The sequence below is a fragment of the Papio anubis genome, chromosome 9 (genome assembly GCF_008728515.1).
Source record: "Papio anubis isolate 15944 chromosome 9, Panubis1.0, whole genome shotgun sequence".
Classification (NCBI taxonomy): domain Eukaryota; kingdom Metazoa; phylum Chordata; class Mammalia; order Primates; family Cercopithecidae; genus Papio; species Papio anubis.
Genome location: NC_044984.1, coordinates 25,803,772 through 25,826,492, shown reverse-complemented (window position 1 = coordinate 25,826,492; position 22,721 = coordinate 25,803,772). Strand labels below are relative to the sequence as shown.

The 22,721-nt window shown below is 35.4% G+C and overlaps 1 protein-coding gene across 2 annotated transcripts in view; it reads right to left on the bottom strand.

Annotated features, from left to right (window-relative positions):
• Positions 1-1,181: 1,181 nt before the first annotated feature.
• The window catches only part of FGFR1OP2 (FGFR1 oncogene partner 2), a 28,461-nt gene continuing 6,921 nt past the window's right edge, over positions 1,182-22,721 (bottom strand). The window contains exons 2-7 of one of the 2 annotated variants that reach the window (XM_003906138.3): positions 13,845-13,993; positions 11,479-11,596; positions 10,053-10,195; positions 7,213-7,326; positions 4,389-4,502; positions 1,182-3,218 (exon numbers count right to left, since the gene is read on the bottom strand). In XM_003906138.3, the coding sequence (XP_003906187.1) occupies positions 3,081-3,218; positions 4,389-4,502; positions 7,213-7,326; positions 10,053-10,195; positions 11,479-11,596; positions 13,845-13,979 (762 nt within the window). In that variant the 5' untranslated portion in view covers positions 13,980-13,993 and the 3' untranslated portion in view covers positions 1,182-3,080. The remainder of the gene's footprint in view (positions 3,219-4,388; positions 4,503-7,212; positions 7,327-10,052; positions 10,196-11,478; positions 11,597-13,844; positions 13,994-22,721) is intronic. The other variant, XM_003906137.5, reaches the window with a different exon arrangement.

Sequence of the window (22,721 nt, the reverse complement as noted above, 5' to 3'; positions counted from 1 at the left end):
ACTGAGGAGCAGCCAGTGAGGTAAAAGGAAAATGTCTCCTCAAATTCCAATTAGAAATTATCTTCATCAGTATTTTACTAAAAAATGTTCTATTTCACTCTGACAATGAAAAAAGGTAGTGACCACCAAGATTAAGTTATGGATCTATGATCTTCCATTTTTCATTGAAGCAATTTCTTTTCTTTTTGAGATGGAGTTTCACTATTATTGCCCAGGCTAGAGTGCAATGGCACAGTCTCGGCTCACTGCAACCTCTGCTTCCCAGGTTCAAGCGATTCTCCTGCCTCAACCTCCCGAGTAGCTGAGATTACAGGCACCCACCACCACCCCCAGCTAACTTTTTGTATTTTTAGTAGAGACAGGGTTTACCATGTTGGCTAGGCTGGTCTTCGAGATCACTCCTGACCTCAAGTGATCCACCCCTCTTGGCGTCCCAAAGTGCTGAGATTACAGGGAAGCAATTTATTTCTATAAAATCTTAGAAGTCACCTTGATATTGAAGAATATAAAATTAGAGCAGAAATTATCTGTGAGGTTATAAATAATTGGTTTTTAAGAGCTGTTCTTTCTTATATAAAATAAAAAATATAGTTGATAGATGATAAATAAATGATGTCTTAAGTTTCCTAGGGTTACTGTAACAAATTACCACAGGCTGGGTGAATGAAAACAACAGAAACTTATTTCCTCACAGTTCTGGAGGCCAGAAGTCTGAAATCAAACAGGCTTGGTCCTTTCTGGAGGCCGTGAAGAACCCATTCCATGCCTCTTGCAGCTTCTGGTGGTGACTAGCAGTCCCTGTGTAATTCACTGCCTCTGTCCTCATGCAGCTATGTCTGTGTTTCATATCTCCTTCTCTCTTATTATAAGGACACTAGTCACTGGGTTTGGAGCCCACCCTAAATCCAGGGTAATTATATCATAAGATCCCCTAATGACATCTGTAAAGACTATTTCCAAATATGGTCACCTTCCCAGGTGTATCAGGTTAGGACTCAGACTTAACCTTCTAGGGGACATGACTCAACCTACTACAGATTTTAAGAAATTCTGCAGGATCCCACACTAAGAAGCTGCTAATTCCTAAGGCATACAGATAGAGGTCGCTGCTTTGTAGTAAGAAGAGACAAAAGACCTTAAAATTAAACCACATATAAGAATAAATGTAAGCACTTTTCAAATTAAATTGGGGACCATACCAATTTTAATCACTCATCTTTAATTATAAAATAGGTTCCTATACAGTACATACCTCAAACATAAACTTAAGGTTCTGTTTAACAATAACCAAAAAAAAAGATGGAAAAGTGTCACTAAATAACAAAGTAAATGTCTTTTTAAACATGAAGACCTTAAATTCATATCCAAGCAAAAAGACCAGTAAGTTAATCCAACTTGTTTACAAAAATAATTATTTATCAAGCAATCTTTTATAGCAGAGCTGCCTCAATGAACTGCCTCAGACTTAATCTCAATTGTGTAGCTTATTTCGTTTCTTTATTATCAGGGATAAAAAGTATCTGAATGAATGTGTCATTAAATTAAGGGATACTTTCCCAAAAACAATAAAAAAGTTTCAAAATAAAAACTTGTCATTTATTTATAAAATATCAAATAAGGCCTCTGACTGAAAAAAGAAATCTATGTCATGTTTGGGCCATTAGCCCTTTTCTATTCAATCAGTCTCATCGACCCCACTCACCCCAAACTTAAGATAAAAAAATTCTAAAGTGTAGTTTTAAATTTTACCAATATACGAAATTATACATACAATTACCATATAAAGTAATATTTAACAAATTATATACTCAAAGTATAATTTTGTCTTAATATGTATTCAACATAAATAAGTACAATATATTTAATCATGTTTGACACTCTTCTTTTATCCCTTTTTAATATAATCACCACAACATAAGAAAATTTAGGTTTCAAATGATGTCAAAGCACATTTCTGCATCTGGTGGTTTTTTTAAAAATTTACATATTTGACATTTTAAAAGACAACAGAAACAAATCCACAGATTACTCCACCTCTACCCCACTTTCAGCTGAAAGGTTTTAAGAAAAAAGTTACAGGTTATGAAGACCAGATGGAGCTTAAAAACAGATCCGGAATTTTTTTTTTGAAATTTTAATTTACCTTTTTTTTTGTATCTCAAGAATACTTAAAGAAAAAAAAAGGGTTATATGAGCCAGAGGAATTCCCAATTCACTTTGAAATTACCATACCTATCTTGCTATATCAAACATTTCGAGTCTGTTGACTAAATGAACTACATAATATCCTTAAAAATCAGCCAGAGAACAGAAAAACAAATCTCATCTTCTTTATCAACTTTGAACCAAAACTTATCCTTTTAAAGTAGTTTAACCTACTAAATATATCTATTATAAGATCTTCTTTCTTAGAAAGTAGTATTCCTTCTTTTTCATTCCTGAAATGATATTTCTTACACTTAAACTAAGTTATGGACAATTGTTAGCTAAGTATCAGTTATGGTAAATTGCTAAAATTAAATTATCTGTTTAAGGTACATATAACACATTCCTATAGCCTTTAAAACTAAATTTTCTTTCACAAAAATTTAAATAAATGTGAAAGTAGGCAATCACTAGAAGTCTCATGGTACATAAACTTTTTATTAACTTTGACGCCAAATAAGAAGGATGAAATTTAGGATACAAATCTTCCGTTCACAAAACAGTGGCAAAAATTTATATTTTTAAATTGGTATAATTTATGAATTCTCAAACATTTATTGGGAATATTCAAGTTTACCTAATTAATCACCCAGAAAGCCAGCAGTACTGCCAAAAGCTCTTGGTATATTCAGTAGTCACTGTGAAAACCTTTCATTTCTCTACCAACTAGCAATGGCTCAGTTTCTATTTTCCAATTATGTTTTGGAATAAAGTCTATGACCATTAACTATGCATTTTTTTGTTGCTATCTCATAGCCAGTGCACTGTACATATTTACAGAGAAAAAAATAAAGGATTGAATTTTCTGTCCATTCATTCATTCACTTATTTGACCATTTGGAGTCATGTAAGAAGCTCACAGACTCAGAAGCTCTTCAGCTCTTCCTCAGACTCAAGTCACTGTTGGTCACTAACGCTGACAAAGAAGTACTTTCCGATGCGTCGTCTTTCCTTAGGTTCAAAAATGATTCTCGAGTTATTTGAAGGATCTCTCTCAAGCCTTTGTTTTCTTGCTATAAGAAGGCAAGCAAAAACAAAAATGCAGTCACCATCTACGAGGTAGCTACAACAGCACAAACATATGTTAGGAAAAACTAAACATATGAAAGTATAACAAATAAGCAAGTTCTGTAATTGGTATTAATCTACTCAATGATATATGCAGTTGGCAACTTGAATCTAAAGAACACTTATGCAGCTAGGAATTGTGTTCAACATCTTCCACCACTGCAAAGCCGTCTAATTAAGCAGCTACAATTGTAAGTAGAAGCTCAGAAATTGCCTTATTTTACAATCACATTAGAGATGAAGACAATAACATCTAGATTTATTTTTATTTAAACTTATAAAGCCAGTGAATAGGCTAGAATCTCTCAGTACTTTTTGGTATTTTTATTACTTTCCATGATAGCACAGAATGCAGGACAAGTTTATCTCACTGGTATTTGAGAGCAGCAGAGTAAGGGTAGCTGATGATATTTTTCAAGAAGGAAAGTAAGTGACCAAATCTGGCACTGGTAAATAACTTTACTTTCCGGCCTCCTTTTGGTTAGTTACTGTAAAAATATTTGTAGACATTTAACAATAACCTTTCATAATTTATTCTCTATCACTGTCTTTCTAAATTTTAGTACTCACTTTCTAAATTCAGTCTCACTTTCTAAATTTTAGTACTCTAAAACAGATTCCCCACCATGATTTCAAAATGAAGCTCTTAAAGCATAAAAGTCTATTGTACTGATTTCAGTTATTCAGAGACTGGTACTTTCACTATCACAAAATAAAGGACAGATGAGACAAAGGTTTTTAGAATCCAGAAAAAGTAAGAATGCCCCTAAATATTTGTGGATTAAAAAAAATTGCCCTGTATCACTATGATCTCAAATAGAATAAACAAAATTTTAAAAATTACTCAATTGAAGAAGTACATTCACTTCATAAGATAAGCAATATAGGATCAAACATCAATTTTCTACATTACTGATATATTGTAAATTACTAATAATCCGAGATTCTTGCATCACCATATAAATGGTCTTGCATAATATGCCCACATAAACAGCATCCAGGAGACCATTACCAGTACCCAAGAAAAGTAAATATCTATTTAAAAATGGGATATATTTTCTGGCATAAATCTTTGTATGCACAGTTTTCATCTACATTTGCAATGTAAAACTTACTTCAAGTTGAAATATTCGTTCTTGTTCCTTGCAACCCTGTTGCTCGTCAATTTCAATGGCTTTCCTCATTACTGCTGCCATTTCAGTTATCTGGTCAACATGTGCTTGCAGTTCCTGAAAGAGAGGGATGGGAGTTGGAAATCAGCAAAATACTTTATTTTTGGATCCTCTCCTTTTTATAAAATCTGCAGTACCACTTAACATGAATATTCTTACATTGTCACTTAATATGAATAAAACAAATATTAACAATGAAGTTGGTTGACCACAGATGGGCTTTTGAAATCAGATTTGTCAGGACTAGAATTAAGAATAAGCAGCACAATAAAACTAAACCTAGCAGCAAGAAAAATATTCATATTTTACATTCCTCTCACCACAATGATCAACTTTGTCTTTTTTTTTGCACTTACATACACTATTGTTCAAAGTAATGTGAAAGATAAAAATTGCCGACGCATTCAATCTCTTTTCCTCGCTGAAGTCGTCAATGATTTAGAAATCTTTTCTGTATTTGTTCAGGCCTATAAATTTATGTCAATCCAATCTGTAACCTTTTCTAGGCCATAATCCTCTCTGACAGCAGGAACTGCATCTTTACATCTGCCTTCTATTTAGTGTATGGTATATGATAAATACTGAATAAAATGAGCACAATTCTGCTTTTCAGTGTTAAAATATTAAATGGCCTTCTTTGCCAACTGTTGAAAATATAGTATCACTGTAATACAGACATCCACATTTGTTAGGCGCAGCAAGTAGCATAAATTCTTCCAATCTCATTTTATTTTGCACACCTATGATGTGCCAGCACTATGCTAAACAACAGGAATACAAAGACTGTTAAGACATGTTCCCTGATCTGAAGAAGCTTACAGTCTAGTGTAAGAGACAGACAAAAAAAGGTTTAAAATCAACAGAAACTTGAGAATAATCATTTTCTCAATGAACAGCTTCTACACACCATTATTCACTGGCAATTGAGAGATATTTTATCATATTAAGCCCAAGACTTAAATATAAAAATGAATAACTCCCCAAATAAACATTGTCTCTTCAGTAATTATATATATATTTTTTGTAAAAAGGATTTTACAGTACTCCAAGAAACCCACGGAACTAATAAGCTGGAAGAAATGACAATAGTATCTCTGGCAAACCACATTTAATAACCTCTTAACCAACAAAAATGGAGGTCCTTCTAATGGAGAAACCTAAACACTGCTAGTACTCAGCAAGAAGGTACTAGAAAAGGCTAATCTGTGCTGTCCAAAACAATCTTATTTAAACTTAATTAAAATCAATACACTTTTAAAAATTAACAATTCAGTCCCTCAATTGCATTAGTGACACTGCAAGTGCCCAATAGCCACATGTGGCTACTGGCTTCCACACTGGACAGCACAGAGAAAAAACATTCCCATCATTTCAGAAAGTTCTACTGGATAGTTTTGAATTAGATTATGGTAGGAAGAATGATATGAAGAAAAATATGTCATATTCTGCAAGTTAATCATTAAAATTCCTCCCATTGTCAAGGAAGTATAATATGTAAAAGCAGGTAAGTACAGATCATTGCAGCAGCAAACTGAGTAAGGGTAATGAGTAAAAATCTTGAATACCAACAGCATGCTCAACTTATGATTTGGTCAGTCCTATGGCACTGACCTAAGTTAAAAAACTACACAGAAAGCAAGTATTTCTTTCCCTTTTTTTATGAGATAGTCTCGCTCTTGTTGCCCAGGCTGGAGTGCAATGGCCAGACCTTGGCTCACTGCAACCTCCCTCTCCCAGGTTCAAGCAATCCTCTTGCCTCAGCCTCCCGAGCAGCTGGGATTACAGGAACCTGCTACCACGCCCAGCCAACTTTTGGTATTTTTAGTAGAGATGGGGTTTCACCATGTTGGTCAGGCTGGTCTCCAATTCCTGACATCAGGTGATCCGCCCACCTCAGCCTCCCAATTACAGGCATGAGCCACCAAGCCTGGCTGAAGCAAGTATTTCCTTGCCTTTAAAATAGAAGGAAAAAAACTACTGATTGTTTCAGTACCAAGTCTAACAAAGTTCATCATGAGAAAAAACCCAATACTTCAAGTAGGACAGCATTTTTATAGGCCAGGGTAATGATTCACTTATTAACTATAAAATCTTCAGAGAAGTATCACAGACTTTTTAACAAGCACAAGAGGCAAGATCTGTGCTTTCAAAACTGTCTGGAAGACAAGAAGTATCACCAACATAACCCTTGAACTGTCTTGAAATGTCTTTCGTTTCTAACTCCCTGTCTAGGTTTATTCCTCCTTTATTCAATAAAGACCTGCAACAAGTGAGTTAAAAAAAAGTCGAGACACAATGGAGAGAGAACTACTATACTTAATCCTAACATCTAAACAAAGGCATTTTAATTTCATTTGCAAAATCAAAGGACTACAAACTATCCACAATCTGAATTAAAGCATTTAATACTTTGACCAAAATTTTTATGAAATCAGGTTAAAATTAATGCCAAGAAAACATCTTTGATGTCCAGAAAGGAAATGATTGTTTTACAGCAACAGCTAACAAGAGCAAATAAATAAAGAGTTGGACTGAATAACCTATAAAACCTGCAAATATCTAACAGGCTGTACATAACACACAGAAAATTAATGAGAAATTTAAAGTTTCTACACTGAACAGCATGGCTATTAACGACACAACATTCTTTTAACGAATCTCATTTATTTGCTGATCTAATCTGGGAGGGAAATTCAACGTAAAAGAACTTTTGAAATGGACCCCCCTTCCATCCACACCCCAAAAGTTGACTGTTTATTTAGTGTACATTCTGATTTGCTTCCAAGTGCCTTCTCTCCAGTCCATGTTGAGGTGCTTCAAGGATGTGTCGAGATGCATCAAGGAAGAATCCTTCGGACTTGTTACGATGTACCATGTCAATCTGTAGTATAGAGTCATTATAATGTTAATACGGATATCATCCGTAATTTAAAAACTGAATGAGTGTTAGTTCATGCGTGTTAGCCAACTGTTTGAAATGTTTGCTTTTTTAAGATTTCCAAAAAGGCATCTGTTCAAAAATAACATGAAAATCATCATTTGGGTAAAAATGAGCTCTCAAACTTTCTACTGATTTTTTAAGTATGTGCTCAAAAACTTCTAGGTAAGGGCAAAGTTCTGTATTACAACAGTCTCGAAAGGATCTCTTACTCCAATCCAAAATGCTGTTATCTGTAACTCTGTTTCTTAGCCCTAAATGTGTTGTAAAATTACTTTTGTGTTTAGGCATATCAGAGCACTAGTACCTAAACACATCCTAGAATACCATACTTTTTGTGCTTTTATTATATACAAGTTTCTCTGCCCATTCACTTCTGCTTGTTTACCTACCTGCCCATAATTAATTCAAGGCTGGACTGAGACAGATTTTCTTCCCTTCCTTGACACCGTTCCAGATTTTCCTTATGACAGTTAATATTGCTCCCTCTAGCATTCCAGTAACAATTCATATCTCTACTTTGGGATTCATGAAACCCTCCCTTATACAGGTTGTTATGTTTGTGTCTGCATCTCCCACTATACTGCAAGCTTGTACATTCATCTTATTATTACCCATAACCAATCCAGTGCAAGTATTAATGTTTGTTTAATTAAGTCAAAGTGTCTCCTTTTTGGGAAAAATCAAAATCACAAACATTAATATGTATTAGTGAGAATTAATAACAAGTAACTGAATAGTCATTTTATGGGAGGCAAGGATCATCTGAACTTAGATGAAGAATTCAGTCTACATAATAAAAAAGGATGGCTTACAGCTATCTTAGGAAATGTTTAACCTTACTAATTAATAAACCAGCTCTGGTGAATAGTAAAATCTAATGCATTTTAGAAAACATTTGCTTCTGTCATAGTTGCTACCAGATGAGATGGTATTCTTCCCTTGAGATCCTTAACATTTTATTTTTAGGTTATAAAACATACAAACCTTTTAGAAATTCTCAAGATTACATTTATTTTACTAATAATACTAAGTCAACTCCTCTTAGTGCCTTTAAAAAAGTCTTAGTTATTATAGTTATTATTATACCTTTAAATTTAAATGATTTTAGAATGGTCTCATTAACAATAGTTACATTTTGTATTCAAAAGATCACCACTTAAACATCAACGGATTGCCATTTGATTAGGAGATGAATAGCATAATTAGAAAACTTTTGTTTTTTAATTAAACACAGATTTTTAATTTATTATTTTACTGGTTGACATAAGAGGTACCTATCATTAGGTTTTCTAATATATAAAGGCATATAAAGAGCTATTTGATAGGTATTTAATTCTAATAGAATTAATTACTAATAAGTGAAAAACACCTACAAGCACCAAAATGGAAGAAGTAGTTTAAAGAATCTAAAATGTGTTTCAATAATAGAGAAATATAAAAAGACGTCCTTTCCTATTTCTGCTGTAACAAATGGGGAAAAGAAGGCTCATAATCACTATTTCTTAAGTAATATTGATAATAATAGTCAGATCATCATTATCTAATACAGATAACAGCTTAGTTTCCATAATCTAGTTTAATATTTTTATTTCATATCAGCAACTAAAACTCAGTTTAAAATAAATATAAGTGAGAAAGGATTATTCTACTTGTCTTCATAGCAGTTGCCATAAAATATGGAGCCATACCAAAGGGAATAGACACAGGGATGACAAAGGGATGAAAAGCAGGTAAAACACTAATTTCTAACTACTTCAGCTTTGTTTCTAAAAAATGATGTCAATTGGTATATAATACTGGGGCAAGGGAGCAAAATTTTAATATGTTGGTTCTTCTCCTCAACCCCATGTTTTTTCCATTATAATAAACAAGATGATTTATAGTCTGGATGAATTAGCCTTATTCAGAAAATAGTCCTAAGAAAAACAAATCTACATTAAACTGCTTTCAGGTTTTAAAAAAAAGTTTTCAGTATTTTTTGTTTATGCAAGAGAAGTCAATACACAAATTTATTAACAAAAAAAAATTATTAAAAAATTATGTTTTTTAAGAGACAGGGTCTCACTCGGTTGTCTAGATGGGAGTTGGCATGACCATAGCTCACTGTAACCTCAAACTCCTGAGCTGAAGTGGTCTATCCACCTCAGCCTGCTGAGAAGCTAGGACTGCAGGCATGTGCTACCACACCCAGCTAGTATTTTTACTTTTTGAAGAGATGGAGTCGCACTATGTTGCCCAGGCTGGTCTTGAACTTCTGGCCTCAAGCGATCCTCCTACCTTGGCCTCCCAAAGTGCTGGGATTATAGGCGCGAGCCACCATGCCCAGCCTTTTAAGAACTATTTCTTAAAAGCATATAGCCCTACAAAAATAATGTTGAATAGAACAGACTTACCTTTATATCCAAAATGAAATTTATTTTTCAATGTACAAATTAAAGTTTCTAAGAAACAGTGAGAGTTATAAATCAAACAGAAAATGATACATAACAAGCAAGAAATGGAAAAATAAGAAAAAGGAGAAAATGGCAATTAAAAAGATGAAACATTCAACATCATGTTAAAATGCCATTACTAGATACCTGTGATTTTTTACAAAAAAAATCTGAACACAGGATAATCAATCGTCTCTCTTTTCCATTTCAGGTCACATTTATAGAATGGATTACCTTGGAGTGCTGCTCTTTTAACTTCATTATTATACCCGGATCATCTTTTTTGCTAGCCATTAGCAATCTGAACATTTGTTCTCGATACTTGCTCATTATAAGTTCCAAGGCCGACTGATGTTCTTCCAGAGATGTACGCAATTCTATCAAGAATAATATTGTACTTTATTCCAACTTGAGTTAAAAGTACATAAAATTTTCCACTAAGCAACTTATGAATAGGACATTTTAAAAAGAAAACACAATGCACAAAAATCTAGCCATATAACAATAAGAGACACCAAATGAAGGCCCTTATTAGATTTCTGAATGAGCATTTTAACCTTATTTTTTGAGAATCATTTCAACAAAGATGTACTAAACAGCAATTAAATACCAGCCCAGGCTCTCTCTATATTAATACCAAAGGGCCACAGACCTCAAGAGTCTAGCAGAGAAAACAAGCATGTGGTTGGTGCAGAGTGGAGTGTCAGTCAAATAGATTTAAGAGATATCTGTGGGAAAAAATTGGTGGAAGCTTTGTAAAAGTACAGTGTGAGTTCCCTCAGTTGAAAAGTGAAGGAATGGACCTTCTAAGCAGGGAGGCATGAAAACAGATGATGTGTTTAGGAAGTGATTTGTGTTGGCAAGAGCAAAGAGTTCACGGTGAAGAAAGCTGTGGGAATAAGATTAAAAAAAAAAAAAAAAAAGGCTGGGAATTGATTTTTAGGGTCCCTGTAAGAGGTAATACATATACAATGAAAGTTCTTAGGCAAAAGAATTACATGATCAGGGCTGGGCGCAGTGGCTCACGCCTGTAATCCCAGCACTTTGGGAGGTCGAGGCGGGCGGATAACAAGGTCAGGAGATTGAGACCATCCTGGCTAACACGGTGAAACCCCGTCTCTACTAAAAATACAAAAAATTAGCTGGGCGTGGTGGCAGGTGCCTGTTGTACCAGCTACTTGGGAGGCTGAGGTAGGAGAATGGCATGACCCCAGGAGGCGGAGCTTGCAGTGAGCTGAGCTAGCACCACGGCACTCCAGCCTGGGTGAAAGAGCAAGACTCCGTCTCAAAAAAAAAAAAAAAAAAAAAAAAAAGAATTACACGATCAGATTGATTTTTGAAATATCAATCTGATGGTCATATTGAAGACAGCTTGGACTGGAAGCAGGAAGAGAGACCGGAATCAGGGAGATAAGTTTGGACATTTCAGGCAAGAGACTGAGCATCTAATCTGGGGGCCAATGCAGTGGGACTGCAGAGAATGAAGCTGAGTTATTTCATAGCTAACAACAGCAGTGCTAACTGGATTATTGAGGATGAGAATCTAAGAGGATGTCAAGCAAGGCAGATGTTCAAATGTGGGACAGGATAAAGAGCAATAAATATGATTCAGGAATACAGACTAGAAACGGGATTAATGTCAAAAAGTAACGTATCTTGCCTTTGTTTTCTTGTTGCAATTCTCTGATTTGTCTGTTTTCTTGCTGGATTCCCATAACTAATGTGGACCGTGGCCGATGTCTTGCGACTTCATTAAGTTCTTGAATTTCTTCCTGATACTAATGGGGAAAAAACATGCAGGATGAAAATATCTGCAAATATATATATCTGATATATAAATACAAATATATCTGAAATATACATATAAACAAATATCTGATAAGAGCTTAGTATCCAGAATGTATAAAGAACTCTTACAACTCAACAATAAAATGAAAATAACCCCATTTTTAAAAGTGGCAAAGGATTTGAATAAACATTTATCTAAAGAAGATATACAAATGGCCAATAAGCACATGACAAGATGTTTAATTAAAATAACTAGTCATTAGGAGAATGCAATTCAATATATCCCACTAGGATGATTATAATGAAAAAGACAATAACAATTGTTGGAGAGGATATGAAGAAACGGCAACCTTCCATACATTGTTGATGGAACGTAAAATGATGTAGCTCAGGGGTGTCCAATCTTTTGGCTTCCCTGGGCACACTGGAAGAAGAATTGTCAGGCCACACATAAAATACCCTAACACTAATGATAGCTGATGACCTTTTTTAAAAAAAAAAAAAAATCTCATAATGTTTTAAGAAAGTTTGCAAATTTGTATTGGGCTGCATTCAAAGCCATCCTGGACCATATGCAGCCAGCAAGTCACAAGTCGGACAAGCTTGGTGTTAGCTGCTTTGGGAAACAACGTGCCAGATCCTCAAAAAATTTAACAGAGTTATTACGTGACCCATCCATTCTACTTCTACATATATACCCAAGAAAACTGAAAACATATGTCCACACAGAAACGTGTACACAAATATTCATAGTAGCGTATATTCTTACCAGCCAAAAAAGTAAAATAATCCAAATGCCTATCAGCTGACGAATGGATAAGCACAATGTGCTGTATCCTTACAATGCAATATTATTTGGTAATAAACAGGAATGAAGTACGGATAACATGCTACAACATAGATGAACCTTAAAAACATTATGTTAAGAAGCCAATCACAAAAAGCTGCATATTTTATCATTTCATTCATATAAAATGTCCAGAATAGGCAAATCCATACAGACAGAAATATTAGTGGTTGCCAGAGACTGAGGAAAGGGGAAACTAGAGAGAGACCACTGATGGATGTAAGGTTTTGTGGTGATGAAAATGTTCTGGAATCAGATAGTGGTTATACTGTATAACCTGCAAATGTGTACTAAAATCCAATGAACTGTACCCTTCAAAAAAGTAAATTTTATGGTATGTGAATATCTTAATAATAATAATAGCACATGTACAAAAGAAATGCAGAAAGACTTTCCATTAAGAAAATGAGAATCTTATTTTACAATTGCACTAATTTATTTTCAAGGCATTCTCATGAGACACTTAGTAATATATTCATTGGAACACTCCTGGTTCTTAACCTCAGATGTGAAACTCCCTTTTTAACAACTCAATACCAGATATATGTTCACTGAAGTGCCTGAGTCTAGCTGGACAGTTGGTTAGGGATGCAGGTAATCTGTTTAGGGCAACACAGTTGTAAAACCAAATAACTAAACTTGCTCCACTATTTCCAGTAGCTTTGTTAAAAATACTATCCCAGAATTGCTTCCTTTTACAAAACAGATGAGGAGAGTTAGCTGTGAATATACATTCTCCCCGTCTGATTTCCATCATAATGTCAAAGATTTTATAATTTTCTTAAATGACTTGAAAATTTTTACCAGAAGGTTAAAATAGTGTCTAAACTCCGTGGCCCATGGGAATATTCTGTTACACAACAGTAAAAATAGCAAGAAGAAAGCCCTTTTTATGTATTCTTTAATTGGTAGCATTGAATGAAAAATAAGGCAGCAAGTATGGGTATAATAACTGCACAGAGTGTAAATCACATATTACCTTGCATCATTTTCAAAAGCTATTTTGTTGTTAAACAGCATCACCTTAAGTACTTTTATAAAGAAAAATATGAACATTTCCACATTATACAAGACAGAACAAAATGTGTACCAACATTAGTAAAAGGTATTATCTGGTCTTTGTCAAATGTTTCTAGATCTAACAAATTCATTTATTTTCTAAACTCAAATGCGCAACTTTGTCAGCAAAATAAGTGATCAAATCTGGGGTTTAGAAATATATGTCCATGTATGTCACCTGAACACGACAAAATTAAAGTAAATCTGAAATACACAGGTCAAGCTACTTTAAAATTTTAGAGAATGTTGAAAAAATTAGATACTAATTAGCCAGCAATACATAAATGTCAATGACTGCTTTTGATAAATGGAATGAACAAGAAAAATCAAACCTGTTTCATGGCTTCTACTCGCTTGTTGAGAGCTGTGGTTTGCTCAATCAGAGATTCTGCGGCATCGTCATGATCTCTTAATCTTTCAACAAGAGCTTTAGCATCAGCAAGTGCCTTCTCAATTGTGCAACTCATTTCTAAAGATATATCTATAATTAAAATTAAAATCAAGACTCAAAGTCAACATATCTATTTTAGTTTCAGGTCAACACAGATATGCTTCTTAAGACACATTTGTTACAGTATTGTTCACTGTCCAGGGAGGAAAAAACACCTAAGAACACTGTGGTTTTGCTTCTGTTAGGATGGTACAAACTTGAAAGTAAATTTACACTGCTACAAAAAAATTAGAACACAGTTAAAAGATTTACAGATGGAACTAGAGTGTATTTAAAACACTCAGAACTTACAGTGGGGAAAAAAGTACATGTCCAGTGAATATAACGTTATATAGAAATTTGCCCTTTATGAGGGCATTCCCTATCTTGTCACTTGTGAGAAAGATCATTTGGTTCGTTGTTCTGTATTCTGGGGTCAATGACCATCAGATCTCTGACTTTAAGAAAGCTTCCTAACCTCTGCTTGGTCAGGGGACTTGAGACACTGTTCACAAACACTGCTGACCAGCCAAAGTGGCCTCAATGTGTCATGCTACATCAAAGTCTCAACCTCCTCTTGGAAGAACTTTTGCTTCTTACATAAAGTTGCATTATAATTCTAACGCTTGCGTCTTCCTTAGTAAATTGCAAAAAAAGAGTTTTGACTTAGGACAAAACTGGTAATTACAGGAAACGTCCAATATGTTAAAATCAGTAAGTAATATGTTTAAGAGTAGCTGAAAAAATTATGAGACAAAACATGAAACAGTCAATTGTCAGCTTCTTCAATTGGTATGCAGAAACCTCAAACAAAATTTTAATAATTTTAAACAGTCTCTTTCCAAAACTTAAGTTTCTTCTGAAACTTACCCTCCTTGAAATCTTTTATCTTTCTTTTTTTTCAATTTGAAATAGAGTCTCGCTCTGTTGACCAGGCTGGAGTGCAATGGCATGATCTCAGCTCACTGCAAGCTCTGCCTCCCAGGTTCATGCCATTCTCCTGCCTCAGCTTCCCAAGTAGCTGGGACTACAGGCACCCGCCACCACACCTAGCTAATTTCTTTTTATTTTTAGTAGAGACGGGGTTTCACCATGTTAGCCAGATGGTCTCGATCTCCTGACCTCATGATCTGCCCACCTCGGCCCCCTCAAAGTGCTGGGATTACAGGCGTGAGCCACCATGCCCAGCCGAAATCTTTTCTTTCTACTAAGTTTTACCTAACTTTCAATGCAAGCCATCCTTTCTTCAGAGTTTTCTCAAAAAATAAAATCACACTAAATTACCAGGCCAGAAGCCAGGTCTACAGAAGTTAAATTAAAACTTTGGTGTAGATCCAAGTGAAGGGTTATAAACAAAGATTTTCAGTGATTTGCCACAGAATTCAGGACTCTGTTATGTAACACTGCCCTGGACTACAGATCTGTACTAGTTCAATTAATGATTATCCCCTCCAATACACACCCACACACACACCCACACACACACAAAGCAACAAGTAGAAAAGAGAAGATTTAAATAACTCAACAGTATAAAATATTTCATAAAACATATTAGGCAATTTCAGAAGACTTTCTCCTGTTATTTAAATCGCCAATTTAGAAAATGTCCAATATATGACCAGACATTTCCATGGAGCCTTAAGAAGTAAACAAGCTGGAAATTAATATAACTTCCGGCTCTCTAGAGAAAACAACCACAAGATTTGTCTTGTAAGATTCAGGAGGTTTAGATAAGGATACCTGAAAATATGACAAGTAAAAGGGCCATTAAAGGAACCAATATTGTCTGATACTGGCTAATACCCAAAAGGACAACTACCCAAAATCTATCCAAAGATGCTGCTCTGAGAGAGCCATTAGCGCCCAACAATACCCTGTACTTCCTCTAAATTTCCAAAGGGAATTATCTAAAATTGTAGATAGACAACTTTACTTGTTAAGAAAGTTAACATAAATGGGTTAAATGGACATCACTACAACTTCATTAATCCCATTACTATAGAACATCAGATCCTTCTTAGTAAGCTTTTAAAGCTGTCTGTAAAGCAAAATTTAAAAAAAAAAACAAAAAAAAAACAGGACAGGTGCTGACTTGTAACAAGAAAAATGAAATAACCAAAAAAAAAAAAGGTTTTATAGTAAAAATAATAGGTTGTAACAGATGGTGAAAAAAATAAAAGACAAATCTGAAATTCTACAACAAATTATAAAAGATTTGAGAGAAAATAAAGTTTATCTTGGTTTAATATAACTCTCTTGGTTTAATAAAACTCTCTAACGGTCCTAATCTGTAAATGATATTGCTGGGACCACAAGAAGAACCCTTCTTTATTCACTAAAGCGTAATATCTACAAATGCAATAGATAGGATCTGTTCCCCAAAAAAATGCAGTAAGGTCCTATATATGATCAGATAGCTAGACAGCCCTCAGTCTAGACAGTCTTCCTACATAATCATAGATCTTTTTGAGTACAAAAATAGTACACTGTGTTCAGGGAGCATTAACAACATGACATCAAAAACCCCACCTGCCTATTATATTGCGTATCTTAGGCTGGGTGCACTGGCTCACTCAGCACTTTGGGAGGTCGAGGAGGGCAGATCACTTGAAGTCAGGAGTTTGAGACCAGCCTGGCCAACATGGTGAAACACTGTCTCTACTAAAAATACAAAAATTACCTGGGTGTGGGGGCACATGCCTATAATTCCAGCTACTCCGGAGGCTGAGGCAAGAGAATCGCTTCAACCTGGGAGGCAGAGGTTGCGATGAGCCAAAATTGCACCACTGCACTACAGCTTGGGCAACAGAGACTCTGTCTCAATAGATAAATACATACATACATACATACATACAAAAATTAGCCAGGCTTGGTGGGGAGTGCCTGTAATCCCAGCTATTTGGGAGGCTGAGGCAGGAGAATCGCTTAAACCTGGGAGGCGGAAGTTGCAGTGAGCCATAGCACCACTGCATTCCAGCCTGGGCCACAGAGTGAGGAGCCGTCTCAAAAAACAAAAACAAAGAAAGAAATCGTATACCTTAATTCAGTAGCTACGGTTTAGCTTCCCTGCCTCAGAGCAATTATAAACCTCAACTGAATTAATCAAAGCATCTTCAGAGGTTATACTAGGTCTTTAAACCTCAGGTTACCATGCATAGTAAATCCCTGTTGCTAAAGGAAACCACCCAAAATTTCTGTCACTTGAGTAATTATGAAATATTGTTACTCTCTCTTTTTCACATTACCATCCACTGGTGTAACAGTGTTAATTCAACAACCTTTACCTACTGCAAGGAAAATCTCATGATTGTGATTCCATAACTCAAGAAGTATTCAAGTCCAAAACAAAACTTTTGAATTTTCTAGTACCAAATCCTACTTTACTGTTTGTTAATGGGTTTTATCTAAAAAACAAAAATCAGCAATATCAGGCTTGATATGCAAGAGGTACATCAGTTACTGTGGTAAAATTCAATTTCTTACCAGAAGCTAGACTGATCAAGTGACTTAACTGTAGTCCACTAAGATAGAGCAACTTACTAAAAGTAAATATATACACGAATAGCTGATATGCTTTTAGAATAATTCATTTCTCTGAAATGCTGCAAAGAGTTTCCTCCGATATCCTTTAAAAAACAATGAATACATTAACTAATTGATGGCTTGATGGTAGCTGCCTAATATAACTGCTATCATAAAGGTAGAAACAATATTGTAGATACCACAGAAATACCTTAAAGTTCATTACTATAAGCGGGATGCTTTGACTAAACATCGTTATGCAAAGGCCTCATATGAAACTGTAAAATAAATCCATGAAGAAGTTCAAAGATTCCATGACAGATACACAAAATTTGGCCTGTCAAGTTTCAAAAGAACCATATGACCATCAAGTTGTAAGATCCATGAAGATAAAAACTGTCACAACCAGAATGGCTACTTGATAGTACCACATAACACCTCAAACAGGGTCAGGCATGGTGGCTCACTCCTATGTAATCCCAGCACTTTGGCAGGCTGAGGCAGGTGGATCACCTGAGGTCAGGAGTTCGAGACCATCCTGACCAATATGATGAAACCCCATCTCTACTAAAAATACAAAAATTAGCTGGTGTGGTGGCATGCGCCTGTAATCCCAGCTACTCAGGAAGCTGAGATAGGAGAATCTCTTGAACCCGGGAGGCGGAGGTTGCAGTGAGCCGAGATCGCGCCATTGCACTAGCCTGGGCAACAAGTGCAAAACTCCATCTCAAACAAAACAAAACCTCAAATAGATACTACTCTATGAAACATTTCATTTAAGTAGAAAAAAATGGCCACAATATTAAACACAGATGGGAAAACTTACCTTGCATAGCATAGGATATTGGTCAATTCATGCTTCACTTATAAATAAATTTAATCTGGAAAAATTGTAGGCCAGGTGTGGTGGTGCACGCCTGTAATCCCAGCACTTTGGGAGACCGAGGTGGGTGGATCGCCCGAGGTCAGGAGTTTGCGACCAGCCTGACTAACATGATGAAACCCCGTCTCTACTAAATACAAAAATTATTAGCAGGGTGTGGTGGCACAAGCCTGTAATCCAAGCTACTTGGGAGGCTGAGAAAGGAGAATCGCTTGTACCTGGGAGGTGGAGGTTGCAATGAGCTGAGATCACGCCATTGCACTCCAGCCTGGGCAACAAGAACGAAACTCCATCTCAAAATAAAAAAAAAAAAACTGTAATGGTAAATCAAGGACTAAAACCATTCCTAAACAACTTTCTAAACATCTCTAAGATTTTATAGAGTTGCCTCTATCTTTTAGAAATATTTATTATTATTTTTAAAATTTTAATTATTTTTAGAGATGAGGTCTTGCTGTCACCCAGGCTGAAACTCCTGGACTCCAAAGACCCTCCACTTCAGTCCCCTGAGCAGCTGAGACTATAGGTGCATGCCACCATGCCGGGCAATATTGTTAAATATACTAGTATGTTTATGTTATGAATCCCTTAGAAGAGTCCCCTATTGAAAAGACGCAATATTCACAATCACTGAAATACTATATTTTGTGTATTTTCCCAAGGGCATTCTAACTTGTCATCCAATAATATAAAAACATATTTAACTGCAATAGTTGAAACTTATACATTTCGACGATACAACACTTTGCTTCTTTCTAAGAAACTTTGTCTTCATCATTCCCAGTCCTCAGGAAACCCCACGCAGGAGTTTCCAACAAGATCTAAGTCCAGACACATTGTCATCACATTTCCGAAAACTAAAGACAAAGAAAAAATCTGGAAAGCAGCCACAGAAAAATGATACATTACTCATACAGAACAATTTGAGTAGCTGTAGGTTTCCCATCAGAAATGAAGGCCAGAAAAAAGTAGAACAACATTTTCAAAATGCTGAAATAACAGACCTATCAACCCAAAACTCTATATCCAGCAAAAATGTTTCATATATGAAGGTAAAATAAAAATCATTCTCAGCTGAAGAGAAAGAAGAATTTATTTCCAGTAGACTTATTATAAAGAATAATCTAGTTAGAAGCAAAGCGTTGTCAGAAGGAAACTTAGAACATCAGGAACAAAGGGAGATCAACGGAAATTATAAATATCTGGGTAAATATTTTCCTCTTAGTTCTTTTAAACGTCTAATGTTTAAAAACAAGAATTATAATATTTATCTAACGAGATTTTTAATTTATGCAGGGAAATATATAACTACAACAAAAAGGGAGGAGGCTAAAAAGGCTTTTATAGTGATCAGATTTCTACATTTCACTTGAAGTTATAAAAATAACAATTTTATGTAGACTTAAAAATTTACATATACTGTAATTCCTAAGAAATCCCTAAAATAACTGTACAGAGATAATAGTCAAAACTACAATAGGTTAATTGAAATGAATTAAAAAGTGTTCAATAACCCAAAAGACAGAGAAAAGGCAAAACAAAGGAATATCAAAGGAACAAAAAAAAAACAAATGGTAAGATGGCAGAACTAAATCCAAACATGTTAATAATTTCACTAAATATAAATGTCCTCAACACATGGATTAAGATAGATGATCAGAATTTTAAAAGAGGACCCAACTATGCATTATTTATATGAAATTCACTTTAAACATGATATGGGTAGGTTAAAAGTAAAAGGACAGGCTAGGCGTAGTGGCTCACACCTGTAATCCCAGCACTTTGAGAGGCTGAGATCGGAGGATCGCCTGAGCCCAGGAATTCAAGACCAGCCTGGGCAACATGGCAAAACGCTGTCTCTACAAAAAATTTAAAAATTAGCTGAGTTTGGTGGCACATGCCTGTAGTCTCAGCTACTTGGAACAGTGAGGGTGCAGTCAACTCTGGCTGTGCCACTGCATTCCTGCCTGGGTGACAGAGTGAGACCTTGTCTCCAAAAAAAAAAAAGTTAAAAGGATGGAAAATAGGATATATTATACAAATACTAGTCAAAAGAAAACCAGAGGGCTAACAACATGAAAACACGCTCAACATAACTAGCCATCACTGAAATGCAATTCAAAATCACAATGAGATATACCTACTAAGATGGCTATAATAGAAAAGATAGAAGTATTGGCTAGGATATAAAGAATGTGAAATGGTATAGCAACTCTGGAAAAGTCTGACAGTTACTCAAAAGGTTAAACATGTGATCCAACAATTCCACTCCTAGGTCCACACCAAGAAAATGAAAGTATGTCAATGCAAAAAACTGTATGTGAATGTTCACAGCATTATTCAACTGATAAATGAATAAATACGATGTGTTCATACAGTGGAATATTTGGCAAAAAAAAAAAAAAAAAAAAAAAAGTAGGGGGGAATAATGTCCTGAAACAGGCTACAACATGAATGAAAACTGAAAAAATTATGCTAAGTGAAAGAAGTCAGTCACAAAGACAATGTATGATGCCATTTATATAGTGTCCAAAAGAGGCAAATCTACAGAGGCTGAAAGTAGATCAGTGGATGTTTAGGCCTGGGGGAGTAGGAAAAGGTAGGAGGAACGGAAAGTGACTGTTAATGAACATATGGTTTCTTTTTGTGTGGGAAAAATGTTCTAAAATCGATTTTGTTGTGATGGTTACACAACTCTGAATACACTGAAAACCCTAAAAGTGTATATTTTAAATAGGTGAATAGTATGGTATGTGAATTGTATCTCATAGAGGCGTTATATTTAAGAAAAGAGCTAGAGCGGCTATATAATATCAGACAAAGCCAGGCGCAGTGGCCCACGCCCATATAATCCCAGCATTTTGGGAGTCTGAGACTGGCGGATCGTGAAGCCAGGGGTTCCAGAACAGCCTGGGAAACATGGTGAAACCCCATCTCTACTAAAAATACAAAAAATTAACCGGGCATGGTGGTACACACCCGCAGTCACAGCTACCTGGGAGGTGGAGGTAGGAGGATCACCTAAGCCCAGGAGGTTGAGGCTGCAGTCAGCCATGATCATGCCACTACACTCTAGCCTGGGCAACAAAGTGAGACTTGCCTCAAAAAATAAATAAGTATCAGACAAAGTAAACTTCAGAGAAAAGAAAATTACTGGGACAGAGGAACATTACATGATGATAAAAAGCCCAATTCACCAAGAAAATATAAGCAACCTAAATGTATATACAACTATAATTAAAGAGCTTCAAAACACAAAAGCACTAACTCAAACAACTGAAGGCATATACAGGCACATCCCACCCTTACTGCTGAGAAATTAAACACTCCTTTCTCAGTAACTGGCAGACCCTGTACACAAAAATCAGCAAGAATATAGACAAAATGAACACCATCTACTAAATGGCTTGAATTGATATTTATTACAACCAACAACAGCAGAGTACACATTCTTTTTAAGTGCACAAGACATTCACAAGGATAGATCATATCCTGGATCACAAAACAAACCTTAAAAAATTTAGAAGAACTGTAATCATACAAATTATGCTCTTTTTTGAGATGGAGTTTCACTCTTGTCACCCAGGCTGGAGTGCAATGGCACAGTCTCGGCTCACTGCAATCTCTGCCTCCTGGGTTCAAGCGGTTCTTCTGCCTCAGCCTCCTGAGTAGCTGGGATTACAGGCTCATGCTACCATGCCTGGCTAATTTTTGTATTTTTAGTAGAGATGGGGTTTCACCACGTTAGCCAGGCTGGTCCCGAATGCCTGACCTCAGGTGATCCACTCGCCTCGGTCTCCCAAAATACTGGGATTACAGGCGTGAGTCACCGCAACCAGCCAGTACAAATTAAGCTCTTTGATTACAATGAAATCAAACTAAAGTAAATAATTAAGATATAACAAGAAAATCTCCAAACACCTGGAAGTTAAACAATGTACTTCTACACAATAAGTCAAAAAGGAAGTCTCTGGAAATTAGAAGATACTTTGATGTAAATAAACATGAAAATACAAAATATCAAAAATTTTGGCATGTATGTAAAACTCTATTTTGAGGCAAATTTATAGCATTAAATGCTTATATTAGAAAATTAGAAAGATCTCAAATCAATTATATAAGACTCAACCTTTAGGAACTTGGAGAAGAAGAACAAAATAAACCTAAATTAAATAGAAGGAAATAATAAAGAGTAAAAATCAATGAAATTGAAAACAGCAAAGCAACAGAGAAAACCCAATGAAATCAAGCCAGTTCTTTGAAAAAAATAAAAATTGAAAAACCTCCTGAAAATTAACCAAGAAAAAAGACAGCAGACATAAAGTACTAACGGAAAGAAGAAACAGGAAAGAAGGGATATTAGGAAAGATGAGA